At 47.5% G+C, this 20,427-nt stretch overlaps 1 protein-coding gene across 1 annotated transcript; it reads right to left on the bottom strand.

Annotated features, from left to right (window-relative positions):
• Positions 1–1,909: 1,909 nt before the first annotated feature.
• LOC105528485 lies at positions 1,910–14,133 on the bottom strand. The gene is given in 4 exon segments (XM_011965255.1): positions 1,910–1,963; positions 8,343–8,425; positions 13,452–13,731; positions 13,734–14,133. Coding segments are annotated over 2 exon segments (468 nt in total). The 3' UTR covers positions 1,910–1,963; positions 8,343–8,425; positions 13,452–13,663.
• Between the last annotated feature and the right edge of the window lie 6,294 nt (positions 14,134–20,427).

The raw sequence follows: 20,427 nt of genomic DNA, 5'->3' as shown, positions 1-20,427 counted from the left end.
AGTGCAGCCATACACACACATGCACACCATATACATATACACACATACACATGCACGCACACGTGCGCGCGCACACACACACACACACACACCCCGCCAGTTCACAGCTGCCAGAGCTTTCCCCTTGGTCTGTCTTCCAGTGGATGAGAGTTGTGGCCCAGCCAGGAGAGAGCATGGAGGGTAAGGTAGAAAGAGCTAGTTGAGTACCCGATAGTTCTCCCCTTTCTTGCCAGTGGAATCCCATGTTATCGAAGGTGGCAATTGGCTTTGATAAAACCTATTTCCCAGCCTTTCTTGCAGATGGGTGGTTAAAGAAGTATAAGCTGAAGTTTTTGGTTTGGGCTTCCAAAGAAGCTCTTAGGCATGGTGGCTCATGCCTGTAACCCCAGCGCTTTGGGAGATGGAAGTGGGAGGATCATTTGAGGCCAGGAGTTCAGGACCAAAGAAGCTCTTTACATGGGACAGAGTCAGCTGAAAAGCTCTTATTCCTTTCTGCTGCCTGGAACATGGACATGAGAGCTGGGTCTCCAGCAGCCATCATGTAACCATAATGCAATTCTGAAATGCAAATTCCATGGTAAGGAAGTTGGAAGAAATACTTAAGAAGAACCTGGGTCCCTGATGGCCCTGGAACGAGCCTTTCATCCCTGGATATTTTTTCTTGGATTTTTTTTTCATGTGAGCAAAACAAAAATCCCTGTATTATTAAAGCCCGCCATTTGGGTTTTCTGTTATATGTGGCCGACTTAATCCTAACCAGCATAGCTGGCTGTTGGCCATTGCTATGACAAGAAAAGCAAACTTTTAAACTCACGTGGAATAATGATCTCATTTTTGTATAAGCAGAGCAGCACAGATATAAAAATCTTATCACCATCTCTGTTATTTTTGACCTTAATCAAATAACCTTGATGTGCTGTGCTCAGGCTTATAGTATATTAAAAAACAAAAACGAGCTCTGGGATGGAATAAATGGAGCTAGCTTATTGATTCATTCGCAGCTTTAATTGCCTAAATTGGATGGTTGGATGATGAGGTCCTACTAGGGAAGAGAATCTCTTTGGTACAAAAGCCCCATGGAGCTGCCATCCTCTGGTGCCCATAGGTGTTAGCTGTGTCCTCACATCTACTGAGGAAGGCACCAATACTCAGAGAGATTGAGTGACTATACAAGTCCCTGGGCCACCCAGACCTGGAAGATACTTGGTCAGGCCAGCACTCAACCCCGGCAGCAAGAAGTCAGACTTTGTTTTAAAGTAAACAAAATGTCACTCCATATAATCACTGAATTTTGCTCATAATACTTCACATCTCTCAATACCACCACCAGCCATTCTCAGTGACGTGAGAAGTTGTTTGCAGACTTTCCAATCTCCTTCAAAATTCAAGAATTCTGAATTTTGAACCACAATTTTTGGGGTTTCAGTTCAATTTACTGCAGATAAAACATACTTCCTGGTTAAAAGGAAAATTGTTTCAGGGGGCTTACAAAAGAAAGGGTTCAGGAAGATTCTTGAACACAAAGTGGTTCTTGCTAAATAATTGTACTGAGATAAGCCTAAGAAAATCAGAAACATACATATTGAATTTCCCTTGAAATTCACATGGGTATAACACTGTCAGGAAAGAGGGCTTAGCAACATACATTTTGCCAAGCCCAAAATGTTTGAAAAATAATTTGAGTATGTTAAGGTTTGGCGAATCACTCTTAGGTTCTTCTATCCTAGTCCCACAGTGACAAGACTTTCCCCCTGCCCTTTATCCAGGACCCCCTGTAAAGGAGCATTAGTTACCCAAGAATCTTCCCTTGGATTTTTGCCATTATGTGAGTCTTGGGGTGGAGATCAGAGTGGGGAATAGAGGGGTTGTTAGAATCTGTGTACTCATGAGAATGCCTGGGGATCCTCTTGCAGTTGTGTCTTTGTGGAATGAGAGTTACTCAGGCAGCACTCTTGAGGTTCCCCTGTAATCAGAAAGCTTCTATAAAGCACATCATGTCTTATAACATGTTTAGGCAGACAGGAAGCCTGTTATGTATGTAGCAGACGGGAAACCTATTTATGTATATTTTCATCTAGTTTCATATGGCATTGTGGTGATTCTAAAACACTCCACCCCCAAGGGAATGGATTAATTAGTGACCTATAGTGTTTTCATATTTATAATGTTCTTTATTATTGAGCATGTCTGCAAGCATTGAGATTGCATTACATTACACTTCATTATACATTGCATTGTATTATATATTATATTATTTGCAAAGATAGTTTATCAATTAAGAGACAATGAATTGGATATGGTATATTTTCCACCAGTGATAGCAAATAAACATGAATATTAGGAACAAAACATGGGATTATAGACTTTATAAGGTGCACGCAAATATGCATCTTCTAAATTCCATGGATATTTCAGCTATTATGAATTTCAGCGCATTTTTTTTCAATCCCAGGAAGTACTAAGCTTTTGCACCTGCTTACAATGTCCAGCGATTTCACTGCACTTCTCCCGTTGGCCACTAGATGTCACAGGACCAAGTTGAGTAGGAAGTTGCCACTGAAGTTTGTTCTATGCGAGAAGCAGGTATTTCCTAACTTAGCAGTAAATGGCAGTGCAAGAGCTTGTTGACAGCACAGTGCCCAAAACTTCAATTGCACCACAGAAACATGATGCCAGAATTGGTGATTAGTGCCCAGGCTAGCCCACAAAAGCCTACTCGCTTCTCCATAAGCCTAAAATGGGTTCCTAGCTTTGAGATCAAACAGATGTGGGTGCTGTTCTCAGCTCAGGGAGAACTTGGGCCTAATCTTTTTGAGCCACTACTTCTTTTTCTGAAGATGGAAGTAATAATTCTTGCTCAGCAAGGGATTTGTGGGGGTAGGTGAGAGTGGAGGTGCGACAAGTACATTTGCAAGGAGATAGACAAGACCTCACTGCTGCCTGACTCTTGATGAAACTCACAGAAAGCACCACCCAGAACCTTGTCCTGCTGGCTGTGAGGCATTGCCCCTGACCTGGCTGCTCTCTTGGGCCCTGGGTGCCCACTTCATCCCCATCCCTTCCTATCCCTCTCACAGACAAGACAACCCAGGACCCTCCAATAGAAATTTTCCAAGGAATTGCAAAAGGATAAATAACGGCAAAGGATAAGTGTGTATGATCCTAGGAGTTTAGCCTTGCAGGCAGGTAGACTGGGAAGGATTCCTGCAGGGCATTTGCCAGCCTCATTTTGTAATCTCCCTTGGTCACAGATTCCTTGTCTGTAGAAGATGGTACCTCCTTCATGGGATCAGAAACGCAACTGAGATCGCTGATGTGACAGGGCCAGCCCTGCCTGGCGTATGGTGGATGCTTGGTTTATGTCACTTGAGAGACTCTCTTGCTAGGGGGATGGGATGGACTTCAATCTCCTTTTTCAGCCCTGGCCAAGAAACCTCCAGCTGGGTGGGCAGCTTCTCAACCCTTCTAGAACCTTCTTCCTGATCTTCTCTCCGATCTATGCTACAGGTGGCTTTCAGCAGCTCCAGACTCTTCTCTGGCTGATGCCAGGCTCCATTCCCCCAACACCCATCCCTTCTTTTGTATTTATGCTTCACCGCAACATTGCAGACACTTTTGGGGCTTCTCCTAGGAATCTATCTGGCTTTGGGTTTCTGAACACCCAGCTCTGCCCTGACTTGCTTTTCTCTCTCCTGTTTCATTAGCCATGTATCAGGTCTGATTCTTCTCAGTCTTTTTACTTTCTTCCTCATGCTGCCTCTCAGGCATTGGTGGGGCACTGGCAGCACTGTGTAGACAAGGATCTTGACTCTCATCAGAAGGTCCTGATTGATTAGTGATGTCTGCCGTGAGCACAGGATGCAGGCAAGCCCTAGAAACTGGCCTTGTCACAGGGTGACATGCGCAGGAGTCACCAGGGATCTTGTTGACAGGCAGGTTGCATTCATAGGTCTGATGTGGGGCTCAGGGTTCTGCCCTTCTAACAAGCTATTAACAAGTATCTAACAAGCTACTAACAAGTATTTAACAAGCTACTAACAAGCATCCTTCCTAGACTGGCAGCATCAGCATTTACTGGGACCTTGATAGAAATGCAGACTCCCAGGCCCTACCATAGACTTATTGAGCTGAAATCTGCAGGTTAACAAAAGCCTCACCCAGGAGCTTCAAATGCACGTCACAGTATGAGAAGGGCCACCAGGCTCTGGTCTGGCTAATACCTGGCCTCTTAGGAAAAACAATCCCTGCCCCACCAAAAGCTCACCTTCTCAGAATGGCTGAAACAAGCTCTTCTTTTTCTTTCTCTGTTTATTTTCAGGGTGGAGATGACATCACTTTCTACTATGAGACCAAGGATAGCCCAATACTGATCCCAGCCAAGATCCCAACTACCCCCACTCTTTAGAGGCTCCTTACAGCTATACCCAAGGAAATGGCTTTGAAGGACTTTAATCAACACACTTTTATAAGATGAGAGTCTAGAAGTACCAGGGCAACACTATTAACAAGAGGTTGTACCTTCATTATATTGCATGCAAATTGCTGTTTATACTGCTCTTGAATTCTGGGGCTTGAGGAAGACAGGCTTACTAGGATGGGATATATACTTTGGGGAGGAAGGAGGGACCCTCTGTGCACAGTGTAAGTTAGGCCCTGTGCCCATCAGAGAGGCTGCAATGAATGTTACCAGGCGAAGAACCCCACTTTGGGATGTGAGGCCCCAGGGGCAACAGGGCACGACAAGGTGTTTCCCCAGAATGACTGAAGGGGGACATCAAAGGGACGAGTGTGGACAGTGGACAGTTGAAGCAGGCAATGGGAAGGCAGAACTGGGAGATGGCCCCAAGCCTCAGGTTGGAGAGGTGAGGCAAGGGCAGGGTGGGGCCTTCTACGTGGGCTCAGAGCAGCCGCCCTGACTCAGGCTGAGTCGTTTGAGATGAAGGCTGCGGGCGAGCTGTCTCAGGCACTCAGCCCCACCCGGTAGTGGCCCAGGCTCTTCCGTGAGATCATTGACTTCAGGAGTTGTGCATATTCGAACTCAGGAGGCGGCCACATTATTATATACATATGATTTTGTAGACACAGAATTATAATGATGTATTTATTTCTGTAGTTCTTCTTTGACATCGGTCTTCTTTACTAGACAAAGCTCCAATTTATGTTATGAACTGAGAGAGATTCAGTAGCTAGTTCCAGGTTCCCTGGCTCCATCACTTGCATCTCTAACCACTGGGGTACCTGGTGGAGGTTTCTTACCCTCAGCTTCCTTCTCTGCAAAAGTGGGTGGCTTGGCAGTGCACAGCTATGGGGACAGCATGATGTCACTCTGCTGGGATGTTAAAGAAATGGACCTCTCCAGGTGTGAGTGTTGGTGCTGGTGCTGGTGCTGGCTGGGTGTATGGTCACCCTTCAGCTGCTCAAGGAGGTTTGAGCAGCTACGGCGCATTTATTGGCCAAGGTTAGGCTTGTGATTGGGCCCAATGGAATGGAATGGAAAACTGACTAAGGGAAGATAAACTTTTCTGTGATACCCGAACAAAGGAATACCTTCTGAAGCAGAACTAACTAAAGCATGAGGAATGACCCGGAGAATGAAGGAATAGGAAGAGTGCCACACCACTCTTCTGCCCACTCCCAATCCCCTTCCACTCTGAATCAGCTGCCCCCGCCCAGTAAGGCCTCCCATGATCTCCCTCTACGCTGCCTCGGTGCTGGCTGGCCAGGGTGCCCGCTGTTGCTAAAACAGAATCACTCACTTCAACTCAGGGCCTTTGTGATCACCACTGCTCCTGCCTGGAGTGCTCTTTTCCTGAGATCTTTGCATGACTGATCTCTCCTCATGAAACTCTCAGCTTAAATGCTGCCTCCTCAGAGAGGCCTCCCCCGACCAGTCTGTCTGAAACCCCTCCCACATCCCGCATCCCATTCTGTCATCTCTATGGCCCTGATTATACATTTCCTCTTCGTTTGCTGATGGATTCCTGATTTGAGAACGTAAGCGAAAATGCAGGGGACCCTCCCCACCCCGACACCAGCCACCAGGTGGCGTCATTGACCCAGGACAGCTTGGTACTTACTATTGCAAGGGGCCCCCAAATACTCAAAATTGGCACCCTCACCAACTGGGAGTTGGATAGTTTATTAGTAGATCTGCAGTGACTGCATCAGGACTAATAGTCTTTCCAGAACAAATTAAAATGAGACTTTAGGTTGGTGTCATAAAAAACAAGTTCTGCTTGTTTTCCCACCCATGCCTGGGACGTTTATAGATGAAGTAACCCTGTCAGTGCTTAGCATAGTGTTGTATCCCTGGTGGAGACCAGAGAGATCTCCAAAACCTACATCTTTAGAAACTCTGCACCCATGGCACGAGCGTGTGTCCGTGGCTATGGAGTTAGCTGTTAGCTAGCGTGGAGGAGCCCAGGCCACCTGACTCCCAGCCTGGGATGCCTTCTTTCATGCCATGCAGAAACCCATGACCCCAGGCCTGTGCCAAAGCACCCTCTTGGTTTGTATCTTGTAAGAGGTAGAATGTTTAATCCTGAACAGGGTGGACTTCTGGTAAGCCAAAGGGTTTTTTGCTCAGTTACAAAACATTCTGGGAGCTAGGCACTATAACTACAGAAAAATAAGACATCCCTCAAAGAGTCTGTAATGTAATTGGGAGAATAACTATGTCTGGTAGAATAATGAGTGATGAATTCAAGATGTTAATGACATCCTGGAGAGGGAAGAGTAGAGGTAGGAGAGGGTCCTCTAGGGTATAGGGAAGATTTTTCAAAAGAGGGAAATGTCCAAGATCGTGTGGTTGGGCCTCTGTGTTGTCACTGTATTTTGGCAAAATAAAAGCTGGCAACATTGGTACAACCATACTGAAAACTCCAGGGAGTTCCAGCTTTGCAGCTGGGTGAGACCGTGCTGACTGTGCTGGGGCCCTGGGGCTGGGAGTCTGATGGCCCATCATCCTGTGGTTCTGCCATTTCTGCCCAGTCCTCGCATCTCCAGCAGAAGGTATTTTTAGGGTGTGCTTTAAAGATGGACAACTCCTCAGAGAGTCACCAAATGGCTTCAAACTGAAAATGCTGAAAGTAGGCTTGACTTTGCTGTTGCTAGGTAGTATCCTGCCTCTATGTTGGGACACAAAATAAAGGCCACTAATCTTTTTGAGGTAGTAGAATTCCTCCCGAGGTGGGTGGGAGAGCATTCACACCCCCACCTGTCTCCTTCCATCTTACGTTGGTGCTCAGGAAGCTGCACTGTCAGGCTGTGTGGCACAACCACGTGGGCATGTTGTATTTGGAGTGTTGGTCTCAAGAGGGAAGACATTTTTGGTTATGCTTTTCTTTTCTTTTTTCTTTTTCCTTTTTCTTTTTCTTTGTTTTTTGAGACAGAGTCTTGCTCTGTTGCCCAGGCTGGAGTGCAGTGACACAATCTTGGCTCACTGCAATCTCTGCCTCCTGGGTTCAAGTGATTCTCCTGTCTCAGCCTCCCAAGTAACTGGAACTACAGGCATGTGCCACCACACCCAGCTAATTTTTGTATTTTTAGTAGAGACGGGGTTTCTCCGTGTTGGTCAGACTGGTCTCGAACTCCTGACCTCAGGTGATCTGCCCACCTTGGCCTCCCAAAGGGCTGGGATTACAGGCGTGTGCCACCGCACCCAGCCTGGTTATGCTTTTCTTAAAATGTAGTTTGCAGCCATAAGCTAGTCCATAGAACTATCTCCATTTTACTTTGTATATAGGGACTCATAAGCAAACTTACTTTTTATCCTTAAATGGTGTAGGACTTTTTATCTATTACATGGATTAAATAGGAAAAATGTTTGAGGTAGGTGGCCTGGCACACATTGTCTGTAACAGATACTACTTACCTAGAGGCCCCTCTCATCTAGCAACTTCCTAGCAATCTAGCAATGATCTAGCAACTTCCTTTTTGCTAACCTTTGTGATTGAAGAAACTTATTTTTGGTAACTTTCCCAATCCACAAAACCAATCCCATTTTAAGGTGGGAAAGTGTAGTGTAACAATGGGATCACTGTTTTTTTGTTGGTGAGATGAAAATGTTTAAGCTTGGCCCTAACACCAGTTGCTATTGAAAGGTACTGCCTTGTACAAAATAACAAATCAAATCCCAAACTGTCTGTTTATGGTTATTACGGTTCACTTCATTAAGCCATAACTCTGATTACATTCTTTCTCCTGCCCTACCCTGAAGGCTGAGCTCTGAGGCCAGGGGGCTGGGCCTGCTCTTCTCTGGGAACTGCGTGTCCAAAAACATATTTGGGCAAAATGGATGAGTTGTGGACAAAGGGAACTCTCAGACTTTCAGGGGACCTTACCTGAGGGGCTCCTTCTGAGTTCTGGAGTCATGCTCCCCTATCCTGAGCACCTTGGCTCTTGAGACCCTGGGTTCCTGTTGCACCTGCAGAGATTCAGGTGAGAAATCTCTGGTTGGAGAAGGTAAGGTACAGGTGTGAGCTTGTTTTAATCTGAGATAATAATGCACAGACTTTCAAAGAATGAGATGGAGTGAACAGAGAGAAGCCCACGGTTGTGGGTACGGAGTGTGGATGTCCCTGATCCTCCGTGTGTCAGCCCATCTGTTAAGTCACCTTTCATCTTTGTGACATTTTCCCAGGGCCCTCTCCTGCTATAAACGACTTATGAAACACATGAATTAGAGACCGTCCTCAGCCCTACGCATGCAGCCCTTGACAGTGTGCTCTTTGGGCAGAGTTCTGGCCTCAAATGCACCTTCAGGAGCATTCCTTTGCTCAAGAGGCTGAGTATGGAGGAGGAGAGAAGACAGGCAAGGGAGGTGGGTTGCTCTGGGTTCCATCCTCACCCTCAATGGTATGGGGCCTTCAAGCTCTTTTGCCTCTTTCTTGGCCTCCTCGCCTATAAAATTCAGTCACACCTATTCATGGGGCAGCAGCTAGTCCCTGGTGATGGGCTCCACGAATGGAGCCTCCTGGTGTTCATGTCTCTGTATGGTCCCCGGCTATGCTAACTCTGGGTTGGCCCTGCTGCTGCCTGAACTAGAGTGCTGAGTCATGGCGGGCCAGTTACAGGTCTGATCTTTGGGAAGCTCGGCAGCTTCTGCCTCTCTACTTGTGGGGGCCTGAGCCTCCATGTAGGAAGTCCAGGTAGCCTTCAGGAGAGACCACATGGAAAATCCAGGTGCAGAGGGAGAGGCCCTAGCACCCCAAGGAGAGACAGGCCCAGGTGTCCCAATGTCCCGACTGAGCCCAGCCTCCCAGGCACTCCTGCCAAAGCTCCAGGGAAGTGAATGCAGTCACTCCCTGCATTGGAGGTCCAGCCACTGCCACCACCTGACTGCAGCTGGGCGAGACCCTAAACCAGACCAGCAGAGGGACCCTCTAATTGAGCCCCAATGAACCCTTAGAATAATGAGAAATTCAAAAAATGCCTGTTGTTTTAAGCCCTGAGCTTGGAGGCAGTTTGCTATGCAGGGATAGATCACAAGACATGGGCATACCCTAAAGTGAGGAATGCCAGCTGCCTGCTCCACCCCCACAGTGAGGTCCGAAAGATTTTCCGTTAAGTCTCAACGCAGCTCCTGGCACATGGAGGGTGCTCAAAAATAGCTGGTTTTCTTATAAATAAATGCAAACAGGTGGTTTTCCCTCTGTGGTGCCCTAATTAGTCTAAACGCTGACTTCTCATGGGCCCTGGCTCCTGATATCCTTAAATCTTTTTTTATTTTTTATTTTTTATTGAGATGGAGTCTAACTCTGTCACCCAGGCTGGAGTACAGTGGTCCAATCTTGGTTCACTGCAACCTCTGCCTCCTGGGCTCAAGAGATTCTCCTGCCTCAGCCTCCTGAGTAGCTGGGATTACAGGCACATGCCACCACGCCTGGCTAATTTTTGTATTTTTGTAGAGATGAAGTTTCACCATGTTGGCCAGGCTGGTCTCGAACTCCTGACCTCAAGTGATCCACCCACCTTGGCCTCCCAAAGGGCTTGGATTACAGGCATGAGCTACTGCACCCAGCCCCCGATATCCTTAAATCTTGTTAACTCCATGGAAGGGGGCTTCAGGCGTGCCAGCCCATTGGCAGAGCCATGTTGCAGGGGCATCTCATTCAGCAGACATTTACAGGCCTGTTCTTATGTGCCAGATGCCACGCCAGGCACTGAGGCTCCTGCAGACGACACTACAGACCAACCACTGATCTCATAGCTGGTACATGGCGGGGAGAAGACAGACATGGAATGAGAAGCTGTAAGTGTGAGTAGTGGTATGGAGAAGTGCAGAAGGGGGAGAGCTTACTTCGGTTTAGTTCAGCTGCAAGTGACGAAGACTAGAAACAACATCACTTAAAGAGGATACAGGTTTATTTTCACCTAAGAGAAATACAGCCTTGGGCAGTCTAGGACTGACAAGGCAGCTCCACAGTCACTCATCAGAGTCTGATGTCTTCTTTCTTTCTGCTCAGCCCTCTTAGCTTGCAATGTCCATCCTCACATTGGTCCCAAGATGGATGCTGGAGCTCCAGCCATCATAGCCACATTCCATGGGGGAAGGGCAAAGAAGAAAGTTCGCCTCCTGGTTTAATTATCCCCCTTTCAAATAACTTTCTCTGAGGCATCCTCTACCCTCAAAGTCTTCTGCTTACACCCACTTGGCTACAGATGTCTGGAAACTTGGGAAATGTAGTGCTTTAGCTGGACCTATTGCTGCCCCAATAATATAATGGTCTGTCAGTCAGGAAGAAAGGGGAAAAGGTTTTGCTTGACAACTGGCATCCTCCACCCCAGGGACCACTCCGAAGCGCAGAAGTGACATTTTTCAACAGAAAGAAAGTTTGAACCAATTAGATAAAGAGCATTAAGATGCAGAGACTCAACCCCCACAGAAAACCCAAAGGTGAGAAATCTCATGAATCCTTCAAGGAATTCACAGGAGTCCAGGGTGAACCTCTTCCCTCTCAATGTAATTCCCTCATCTGTTTAGCAGGAGCTTACTTTAGCTTAGAATCTGGGAAAACATGAGTCTCCCCTCCCACCATGAGAAGAAGCTGAGGTTACCATTCACCTTTGGGACTGAGTGAGTTTCCACTTTTCCCTGAGAGCAGACTTGACAGATGAGGGACATGGTGGAGCTGGGGCTCTGAGACATAAAGCGGGGAAAAGGGGAACTCTTGAAACAAGGAGAGATGGATCCTTGCCTTCCTCTTCTGGGTTGGGGGGTCCAGGGGACTCCCTGAAGCAGCAGCTAGGGAGGCTACAGCCGTGAGACTTCTGGCAACTTCCAGGAGGACCCGGCATGCTGCTCTGTTTGCTGATTTAGTCTAGTAAGTGCATGAAATAGTATTTTGAAATTACAATCTCCTTAGCTCTGGGGTCTATAGCAATGACTCCTCGAAATTCCTTTTGTTCTGATCTCACACAACAATTCAGCATGTGAGGGGGTCTGAAGGGAACTCAATTAGAAATGCAGGCTAGATACATGTTGTTTCCTTTCTCTTTTTCTTTCTCTTTCTTTCTTTTTTTCTTTTGCCTTTCAACAGCTGGGGCTTGCCAAGCCCACTTCAAGGAAAGGGGCTGCATTTTCAGTTAGCCCTGTTTTCTGGAACTGGTGGGAACGTCTTCATTTTTTCAGGTTTCCGCCTGTGGTTACCTTGCAAGGCTTCTCAGCCAGGCCCTGCGTGTCCCCTCTCCCGCTGCATCCCGGCTTCCCCTGGCTGGATTCCCTAGCGCATCTGCTGTGGGCTGGGTGCCCAATCGTTTTCCATTAATGCCTCTGGACAGAGAGGCCTACACAGCTGCACAGCTTGTGACGCAACGTACCCGACACATATACTCCCTGCCTGTCCCCGGCCAACCCTGGCCAGAGAGCCATCGGAAACTGGTGTTTACTGGGAAGTGATTTGACTTTGTAACACGGTGACCACAAGCCCCATTCCACTGGCCGACATGGTCCCAAATATTTCCTTCTCTCATGAACTTCCCATTCCCCCTGCCCCCACAGTTGCTGTTTAGAAAAGTGTGGCTCAGGAAGGGGAGGAGAAAGTGGCAGCCTCATAATCTGGGAACGAAAGAGTCTTTGCACACTGTCATTAGAGGTCTGTACATATTGGACAAAATGTTGCTCTCTTGAAAAGTGAGTTATAACTCCTTAAATTTGCCCAGTCAGGATCTGACTCTCGTTTCTTAGAAGGCATTACATCGCTTTAATATGCAACAGTCTAACATAACATTAAATCATTTTTAAAAGTTTCATCTAGTTGATCCTGAGCCAAGGTATTCTTGGGTTGGGTTGCACATCCACCCTTTTGTTTTTTATATGGTTAAAAAGAAACACACGACAAAATACCTATCAAGTGATCTCACCCTTGCTGGTGTCCAAGAGTGATCTCTTGGCTCAGTGGGTCTCTTTGGTTTGTAGGGGCCCCAAAGGATGGCTTCATTTTCAAGACCAGCGAGTATTCTATGTGTGCCCACCACACACACCAGACTGCAGTGTGTGGGGGTGGGAGGAGGTGCCTGGGCCAGGTGCAGAATGGAAAAATCATGGTTTTCCAGGGATGCCAGGGACTTGAAGAGAGAGAGGCTAAGCCAGAGCTGGGAGGAGAGCAAGTGCTTTTGCCCTTTTTATAAGAGATGCTTCAGCAAAGCCTTCACCACACACATCCTCCATTTCCCTTCCACAAAAGGGGACCACTCTTTCACTGTGGCCCCACGTGAGGGCTGCTCTCCTGGGAGTCTTTGTCCTAACTCCTGCACCAAATCTTCTCCTTTGTTTGTCCTCCAGACCATCCTTGGAACCTTTCTTTATTTGTTTGTTTTTGAGGAGTATTGCTCTGTTGCCCAGGCTACAGATTATGTTGATCAGTGCAATAGTGTGATCTCAGCTCACTGCAATCTCTGCCTCCTGGGTTCCAGCGATTCTCCTGCCTCAGCCTCTTGAGTAGCTGGGACTACAGGTGCACACCACCATGCCTGGCTAATTTTTGTATTTTTAGTAGAGACGGGGTTTCACCATGTTGGCCAGGCTGGTCTCGAACTCCTGACCTCAAGTGATCCACCTGCCTTGGCCTCACAAAGTGCTGAAATTACAGGCATGGGCCACTGCACCCAGCCTCTGTGGAACCTTCAGCCCTCAGTCAACTCTGCTTGGGTTAGACTTGGGTGTTCGAATGCCTGTCTCCCCACAGACAGTAAGAAGGGAGCCATGTCTTGGTCACCCAAAGATCTTGATGGCCTTCCAGTGTCCTTTGGTGACTCAGTGAATGCAGCAGAACCCCTCATATGGAGCTGGGGAAGATGGGGAGATGTCACTTCCATTGCCACCTCCCGCCTCCTGCCCAGTGCTCGGCCCAGCCCCACAGCCCCCAACCCCCAGGATCCCCACTTCTCACTTACTGACTCCACTCCTGCCCAGGCCTTGTCCTGCTGGCCTGGGGATTCCCCCAGCTCACCTTGGTTCTTCAGAATATGTAGTGGGGGTGGTAGAGATACATGTAGGGATATCTGGTAGGTGTGACAACATCCTTCCAGTCTCAGCCACCTCCAGAAGCTGCCTACGCCCTTGAGACTAGGTGATGGTCGGGTGAAGGAGGAAGTGGTTAGGGAAGCAGAGACCCAAATGGCTGCCTGAGGGGATAGAATCTCCCGGGAGCACTCTGAGGACTCACTGGATAATCCACACTCTGTTCTCCTCCAGGAACCTGGGCCCTCGAGAGCCCCCTCCTGGAGCCCGTGGATGTGAGCCACCCTGGCCTCTGACCCGATCCTGGACACGTCTAGCAGGGCTGGCACCAGCTGCCCCCCAGCAATCCACGAGCCGACTCCAGCCGCCGGGGGCCTGTGTTGCAAGCTGGGTCTCTTCCTGCTGTTGCTGGGCCTGGCCTCTCCTCCCCAGTCGGCTTGGCTGTTCTGGAAACAATGACTGTGGACAGAAACGACTTCTCATGGGGGTTTTGGAAACCCCGGCTGGGCATCAGCAAACAGCTTTTGCACAGGGCAGTGGCTCCCGAGGAGACGCAGAAACGCTGGGAGGCTGGAGGGGAAGTGACAGAGACAATAGGAGGCATTGTGTCTTCTCCCAGGAAGCTCTGCTTTGCATTGCTTCCAAGAAAATTGACTCTGGGGCAGCTCCATCTATTCCAAAGCAACAGCTTTATGTGATTATGTTAGTCCCAGGCTCGGACAAATGCGCCCTTCCTACCTCATTAACAATGCCAGCAGGGCCCAGCTGTGCCATGGGGGGCTCCGTGCCCTAATTCATCAGGCAAGGCTGAGTGTAGGAAGTCATAAGAACAATGCATCTTAGAGCAGAAGCTGTCTGTGGAGGGAGTGCAGCTTTGATGTAGGGCATGGCCCTGATTAGGGTTGACGGCTAGGGATGGTCCGTGCTCGGGAAGGTGGCATAAGCCCGGATGGCATTTGGGATGTGGGGTTTTGCACCTGGGTCTGTTGAAGTTTGATGAAGTTTAACACGTGCAAACAGTGGCTTTTGTTCTGCAGGACAAAGGCCTTCCTCGACCTGGGCCCAGGCTGAGACCTTGGTGGTGGCAACGTTTCCTCCCCGTCGCCTCTTGTCACTCTCCTTGTGGAAGTTTAATTAGGACAACGAGCTTTCACAGGCTCATTTCTCACTCCAGCAACTTTCTAACACTTCCTAACGAGGAGGCTGGAGCCTGAGGACTGTGGGGCAGAGAGGGGGCTGTGGGGCTGGCCAGAAAGACCGTTGAGGGGACTGGGAGGGGCTGGGGAAGAGGGGGTGCGTGGAGAGGAGCAGAACAGGCACAGAGGAAGCACAAAACCACAGTGGGTCCCTGGAGAACTGTGGATTGATCTGGGAAGAAGAGAAAATAAAACAAATCCTAACTGGTCTTTGTTTTCTGGGTGGCCAGACAGTAATTTCCCCAAATTCTCTATGGTTCTGGAAAAGAAAGCAAAGGATCAATCACTGTTGACTTTGTGGCCTTCAGAACTGGATCACATGGGCCGTTACTTAACACCTTAAACTCCTCTTCCTGCCATGCAAGCCTTTCCCATCCACTGGGTTCTAAACAGAGAGGTTGTGATGACCTGGCCAAGCTCCCAGCCCACTCCTGAACCAGGCTCCACACTTTTTATCCAGGTGTGGACATGGTGGAGTGCCTGGGTAGGGGACGGGGAGCCCACATCAAGGGTGTGATCCTGCTGACCTTGATGGAGATGCTGGCTTTCTTGGGCCTAAAGAGCATGAAGAACTGCGGGTGGAGGGACAGAGGATCCCTGTGTATCCTCACCTGCATCAGTCAGTATAGTTCAGGTTGTGCCACAGTAACACCCAAAATGTGGGTGCTTAAAGACCACATGGCTTGTTTCTTCTGCTGCTACATATCCATGGTGGGTCGGCTAACAGCTCTGCTCCACATCACCCCAACCCCCGGCCTCATTATTTAGAACACTGGCAATTGGTTTGATAGAGGGAGAGAAAGAGGTTGGGAGGGCACACTGGCTCCTGAAGTGCCCTCATGGGGATGACACACCCCAGTCTTGCTCAATTTCAAAGTTGTGTGGATATACGTAACTTCCAAGCTGGGGAGAGAGGTTATCCTACCGTGATTCTGGAAGTTAGAACCAGAAATATTTGGTGAGTAGTACTAATAACCTCCTGTTTTAGTTATCTGTTGCTGTGTAACAAATTACTCCAAAACCAAGTGGTTTAAAATCATAACCATTTATTTTTCTTACCTGGCAATCTGGGAGTATCTTATCTGGATGGTTCTGGCTCAGAATCTCTCATGAAGTTATGGTTAAAATGTCAGCCAGGGCTGCAGGCATCTGAAGGCTTGACTGAGGCTGGAGGGTCTGGCTCCAAGATGCCACTCACATGGCTACCGACAGGAGGCCTCATTGCTTTACCATGCGGATCTCTCCAATGAGCTGCCTGAGTGTACTCATGACATAGAAGCTGGTTTGTCCCAGAGCTAATGATATGAGAGAGAGAGAAGGAGAACAAGCAGGAAACTGCAGTGCTGTTTATGACCTCACACACATCACCTCTGCTTTATTTTATGCATGAGAAACAAGGCACTAAATCCAGCCTACATTTTAAGCAGAGGGAAATTAAGCTCCACCTCTTGAAGAAACGAGCATCAAAGGATCTGGGGTCATATCTTAAAACCACCACAGCTACACAAGTTCCCCAGGTGACTATCCGGATACTGGGACCAATATGCCGGGCTGCAGGCCCATCTGGTCCTGGTTCAGCCCAGGCTCTTCATTTGTATCCAGGGCCTCTGTATCCGTCCCTGTCCCTCTCCAACTGAGACAGGAGGAGAAGCCCCAGGAGGGTAAGAGGAGGAGAGTGAGCACCTTTCAAATCAGTCTCATGGTAAACAGAGACAAAGAGAGAGAAGGAAGGGAAGCACGTGAGCCTTTGGCGTCTTTAAACCTTCATATTCTGTGGCTCCCTCTGCAAACTGAGGATACCCACTGATATCTGTGTGGGCTGTCAAGAGGTGCATTTGAAAATCTTCCTACCAATAGGAACTTCCTCCCTGGCTGAACACACTTCACCACTGGTGGGTGTGGCCTATTGGAGTCAGGGGTCTCTGCCTGAGCAGACAGAAATGCTCCTTTGTGCAGAAGGTGAGTGAGCAGGTGGGTTCCTCACTACCTAAGTACACACTAAACACACAAGCTTCCCGGGGGATGGGAGTCGATTTTGTGCTACAACAAAATATACCTATCCCTTTGAGTTATGAGTGAAACTTCAGGACTAAGGCTCTACTATCCACCCTGGTACATGTGAGACTCCCAGGAGCAATGTGAAACGATCAGAGCCAGAGACGGAGAGGACAGAGTAAAGGCCCTAAGAGAAAACCCAGCAGGAAGTCGGCGAATTGAGTGAGGGTGGCCAGGCGGGAGATGGGCAAGGCTTGCCTGGCCACAGGCCTGACCCAGAGGCTCTAGTCTGCGATGGGTAGGAAGATTTTCACACACACCCCTTGATGGCCCACACAGACGTCGGTGGGGCATCCTTAATTTGGAGAGGGAGCCGTGAGAATATCAAATGTAGAAAATGACCCCTCCCTGGTTGTTTAGAAAAGCTGTCAGGAAGGCCGGTGGTCTTCTGTTAACCTCCATCTCCTGTATTTCTAGAATGGCTGGAGTGGGTAGGGGAGGTGTTTTGGGTTCTCACCTTTCCTGGAATTCTGGCCTAGTGAGAGCTCCGTGAATGAAGGCTCCCCTCTGGGACCCTCGGGGGGCTGCGTGTAAGTGGGGAGGGCCGGGGCAGTGCCGTCCCAGAGGACAGGCACACAGAGTGCAGTGGGGCCACTGTGGACTGGGGAGGTTTGCTGGCCACGAGGCAGCAGATTTCCTGACATAGCCTTACTATTTACTTTTTGGTCAATAATTAGAAAAAGTATTGGAAAGAGAGAATATCTGGAATGAGGCCTAAAGAAAAGTTCAGGGGACTTACTGGAGCCAGTAGTCTTGTCCTACATGTGATGCTCTATGTGGCTGAGAACTGGGCTGGAGGGTACTGGAGTTGGCCTGACCCCAGGAAAGCCTTGTCTGTCCATGCACATGAGGTGGGAAGCCCCGAGGGACCGAGCTTCCCCGCCAGAGCCACTGCCCCTTGTCCTGGGCAGCAAGGGTGGGAAACAGTTACCCCAGCAATGCCCCAGGGTCTACCAGAGCTTGTTCAGCCTGGGCCAGTTCCCTTCTTGGGGGTAGCTTTTTCCCTTTTCATCTTTTTTTTCCTATCTTTCCTGCTACTAAGTCTTCATGTCCCCCTTTTGCAAACACTTGAGACTTTGCTTTCAATGATGAGACCGAACCCTTGTTGCCCATCAAAAAGTGGTGAATGAACTCCTGGTGGGAGTGATGAATGCTACAACTCATGGGAAATGGTTTGGCAGAATCTACCAAAGCTGCACATCCTCTGTGGTCTGGGAAGTTCACTCTTAGTTATACACCCAAGGAAGAAAGTGCTTTCACCCAGAGGTGTGGACGAGAATGTTCATAGTAGCTTTATTCCTGGGAGTGATAACTGGGAAGCACCCCAATATCCACAAAAGGTAGAACAGATAAATAAATATTCACACACAGGAACACTCACTGCAGTGAAAATGTAAGAGCCCAGCTCTACAGAGCAACACAGATGGACCTCAGCCACGTACCCTTGAGAGAAAGAAGCCTGCCAGCCAGAGTGTATATAACATTCGTAGCTCCAGTTACGGAAAATCCAAAGACAGGCAAAACCCTTCTGGGGGATAGAAATTAGGACGGTGGCTCCCTCAGGTGGGGTCTTGACAGGGAGGGGTCTGAGGGTCTGAGAGCCTTCAGGGGCAGGAAATGTTCTATTTCTTGATATTGGTGGTGGTGACACAGACATGCACATAGGTGAAAAATTCATCAAGATATGCCTTTCAGATGTATGTACTTCACTGTACACGTGTGATAGTTAGAAAGTAAAAGAAAGGTAAAATAAGGGGCAAACAGGTTTTCTGTATGTTCTGGGCTTTTTGGAGATTTTAAGCGATGTTTCCTTAACAATGAAGAATTGACCATTCCATAAAAAAACTGTGTACATGTCACTTTGCCTCCTGGACTTTGGAGTCTTTCCAGGAAGAAATAATTTTAGGGGAAAGTGACACTCTAGTTGTAGAACTTTCTCCCACTGAGGAGGCGATCCCTGCCCCCTCCCCGCCCTGTTGAGGTTTGAGCAGCAGCAAATAGTTTCAACTTTCAGATGTCATCTTCCAAGCAAAGAGTTTTCATTATGGTCTAATTACCTTGGCTATTAGAAACAGGAAACGAATAGCTAAGCTATTGAACTTGGGGAAAAGAAGAGAACAGCTTCCTACCAATACTTTTAAAGCTGCAGAAAGATCACTGCCCAGTCTCCTCAGGGCTATTAGGTATGTTCAAACTTTGCTTAATTATATATTTTACAAGGAAACCAAAGAAAGAACGAATCCAAGACAGTGTCGTTTAAATCTTTCAGATAAATAAAAATAAATATGTGGTTGGAAGCTATAAATAAATACATTTTATATTTTAAAATGCCTAATTACATATTTGCTTAAGGAATTTCAGCACATTGTGGTAAAATTAATGTACATAGTATATTTCCCCCCTGAAAGATATAAATATAAAAACAAATATAAAATGCTCAATCTTTCTGATTGTGTAATGAGTTCCGGTCAATAGGAGTTCTTTTTCTTCACCAATATTTACGGTTTTTGGGAACATTCTAGGGAAAGGAACTTTGTCAAAGAGATTGTAGTGGGAGAAAATCCCAAGAAATAGGGGGTGCCTTTTTTCCTGTCAAGCGCTTTATGTAGCAATCATCTGCCCTCCACCCCCTCTTCCATCCCAGAGAGCATTTCTTCTAAGAGAATGGTGAAAAGTGGATCCCTAAATGATTTCTCATTGTTCTTGTAAAATATATGTTACGCCTTCCAGCCCAGAGAATGGGCCCCCATGAGAAGCATGTCCATGTTGTTCTGCTGCCAGCCTCTGTGATATCGGATACCACATGAAAACTAAGAAAGCAAAGAAGATAGACGTGGAAACACTGGGAAACAAAATCTGTATATTTTATTTCAAAGGGAAACTCTTCATTAATGTCTCTCCCTGCCTTTGTGAGCCATGCTGAGCATAGGCATACTTTTAATCAAGTAAATTAAACTTGCTTTAAAGCAGGACGAAGCAGCCGGATTGCATCCTGCTAGAGAGATCAGCTTAGATGAGTAAAAACGCACCAGGTTCCTTGAAATAGGACACTGAGCAGGAAATAATTTCTGTTGCCCATTTTTAAGGAAAAATTCTACAAACAAATAGAGCTCTTTATCAACAGTTCAGAAGTAAAGGAAGGCATTTTAAAAGGGTCAATCAGACACAGACTTTCAATCATGTTTGTGCCAAGGACAGAGCCTCAAGCATGGCTTTAAATGGTTTTCCATCACTCTCAAAGCACAACTGTGTATTTAGCAAAATTAATGGCTTTATTAAAATTTATTTCCAATTATTAAAATAGCAATAACTCAACAGGAATGTGCTTCCTCCTTTGAGTCAAAAGTGTGTACTTGGCTTTATTTTTCCAAATAATCATCTAAGATGCTACACGAGCTACATGGCTGATTAGTTGCTGAGATTTACAGGTAATATTCACATGCAAGTAAGTGGTAGAAGGAATGAGGACAAGAATTATCACACAGATACAACTGTATTTTGTTGTTATTTGGTGGGTTGGGGGGAGGCTATATTTTTATAACTGTCTTAGATACCAGAGTCAAAAAAGGGCATTTTGGCCAGGTGTGGTGGCTCACATCTGTAATCTCAGCGCTTTGGGAGGCTGAGGTGGGTGGATCACCTGAGGTCAGGAGTTGGAGACCATCCTGGCCAACATGGTGAAACCCTGTCTCTACTAAAAATACAAAACAATTA

This window comes from Mandrillus leucophaeus, unplaced genomic scaffold (assembly GCF_000951045.1).
Source record: "Mandrillus leucophaeus isolate KB7577 unplaced genomic scaffold, Mleu.le_1.0 Scaffold719, whole genome shotgun sequence".
NCBI lineage: Eukaryota > Metazoa > Chordata > Mammalia > Primates > Cercopithecidae > Mandrillus > Mandrillus leucophaeus.
The sequence above is the reverse complement of the archived record's forward strand: the minus strand, read 5'-3'. Positions and strand labels throughout refer to the sequence as shown.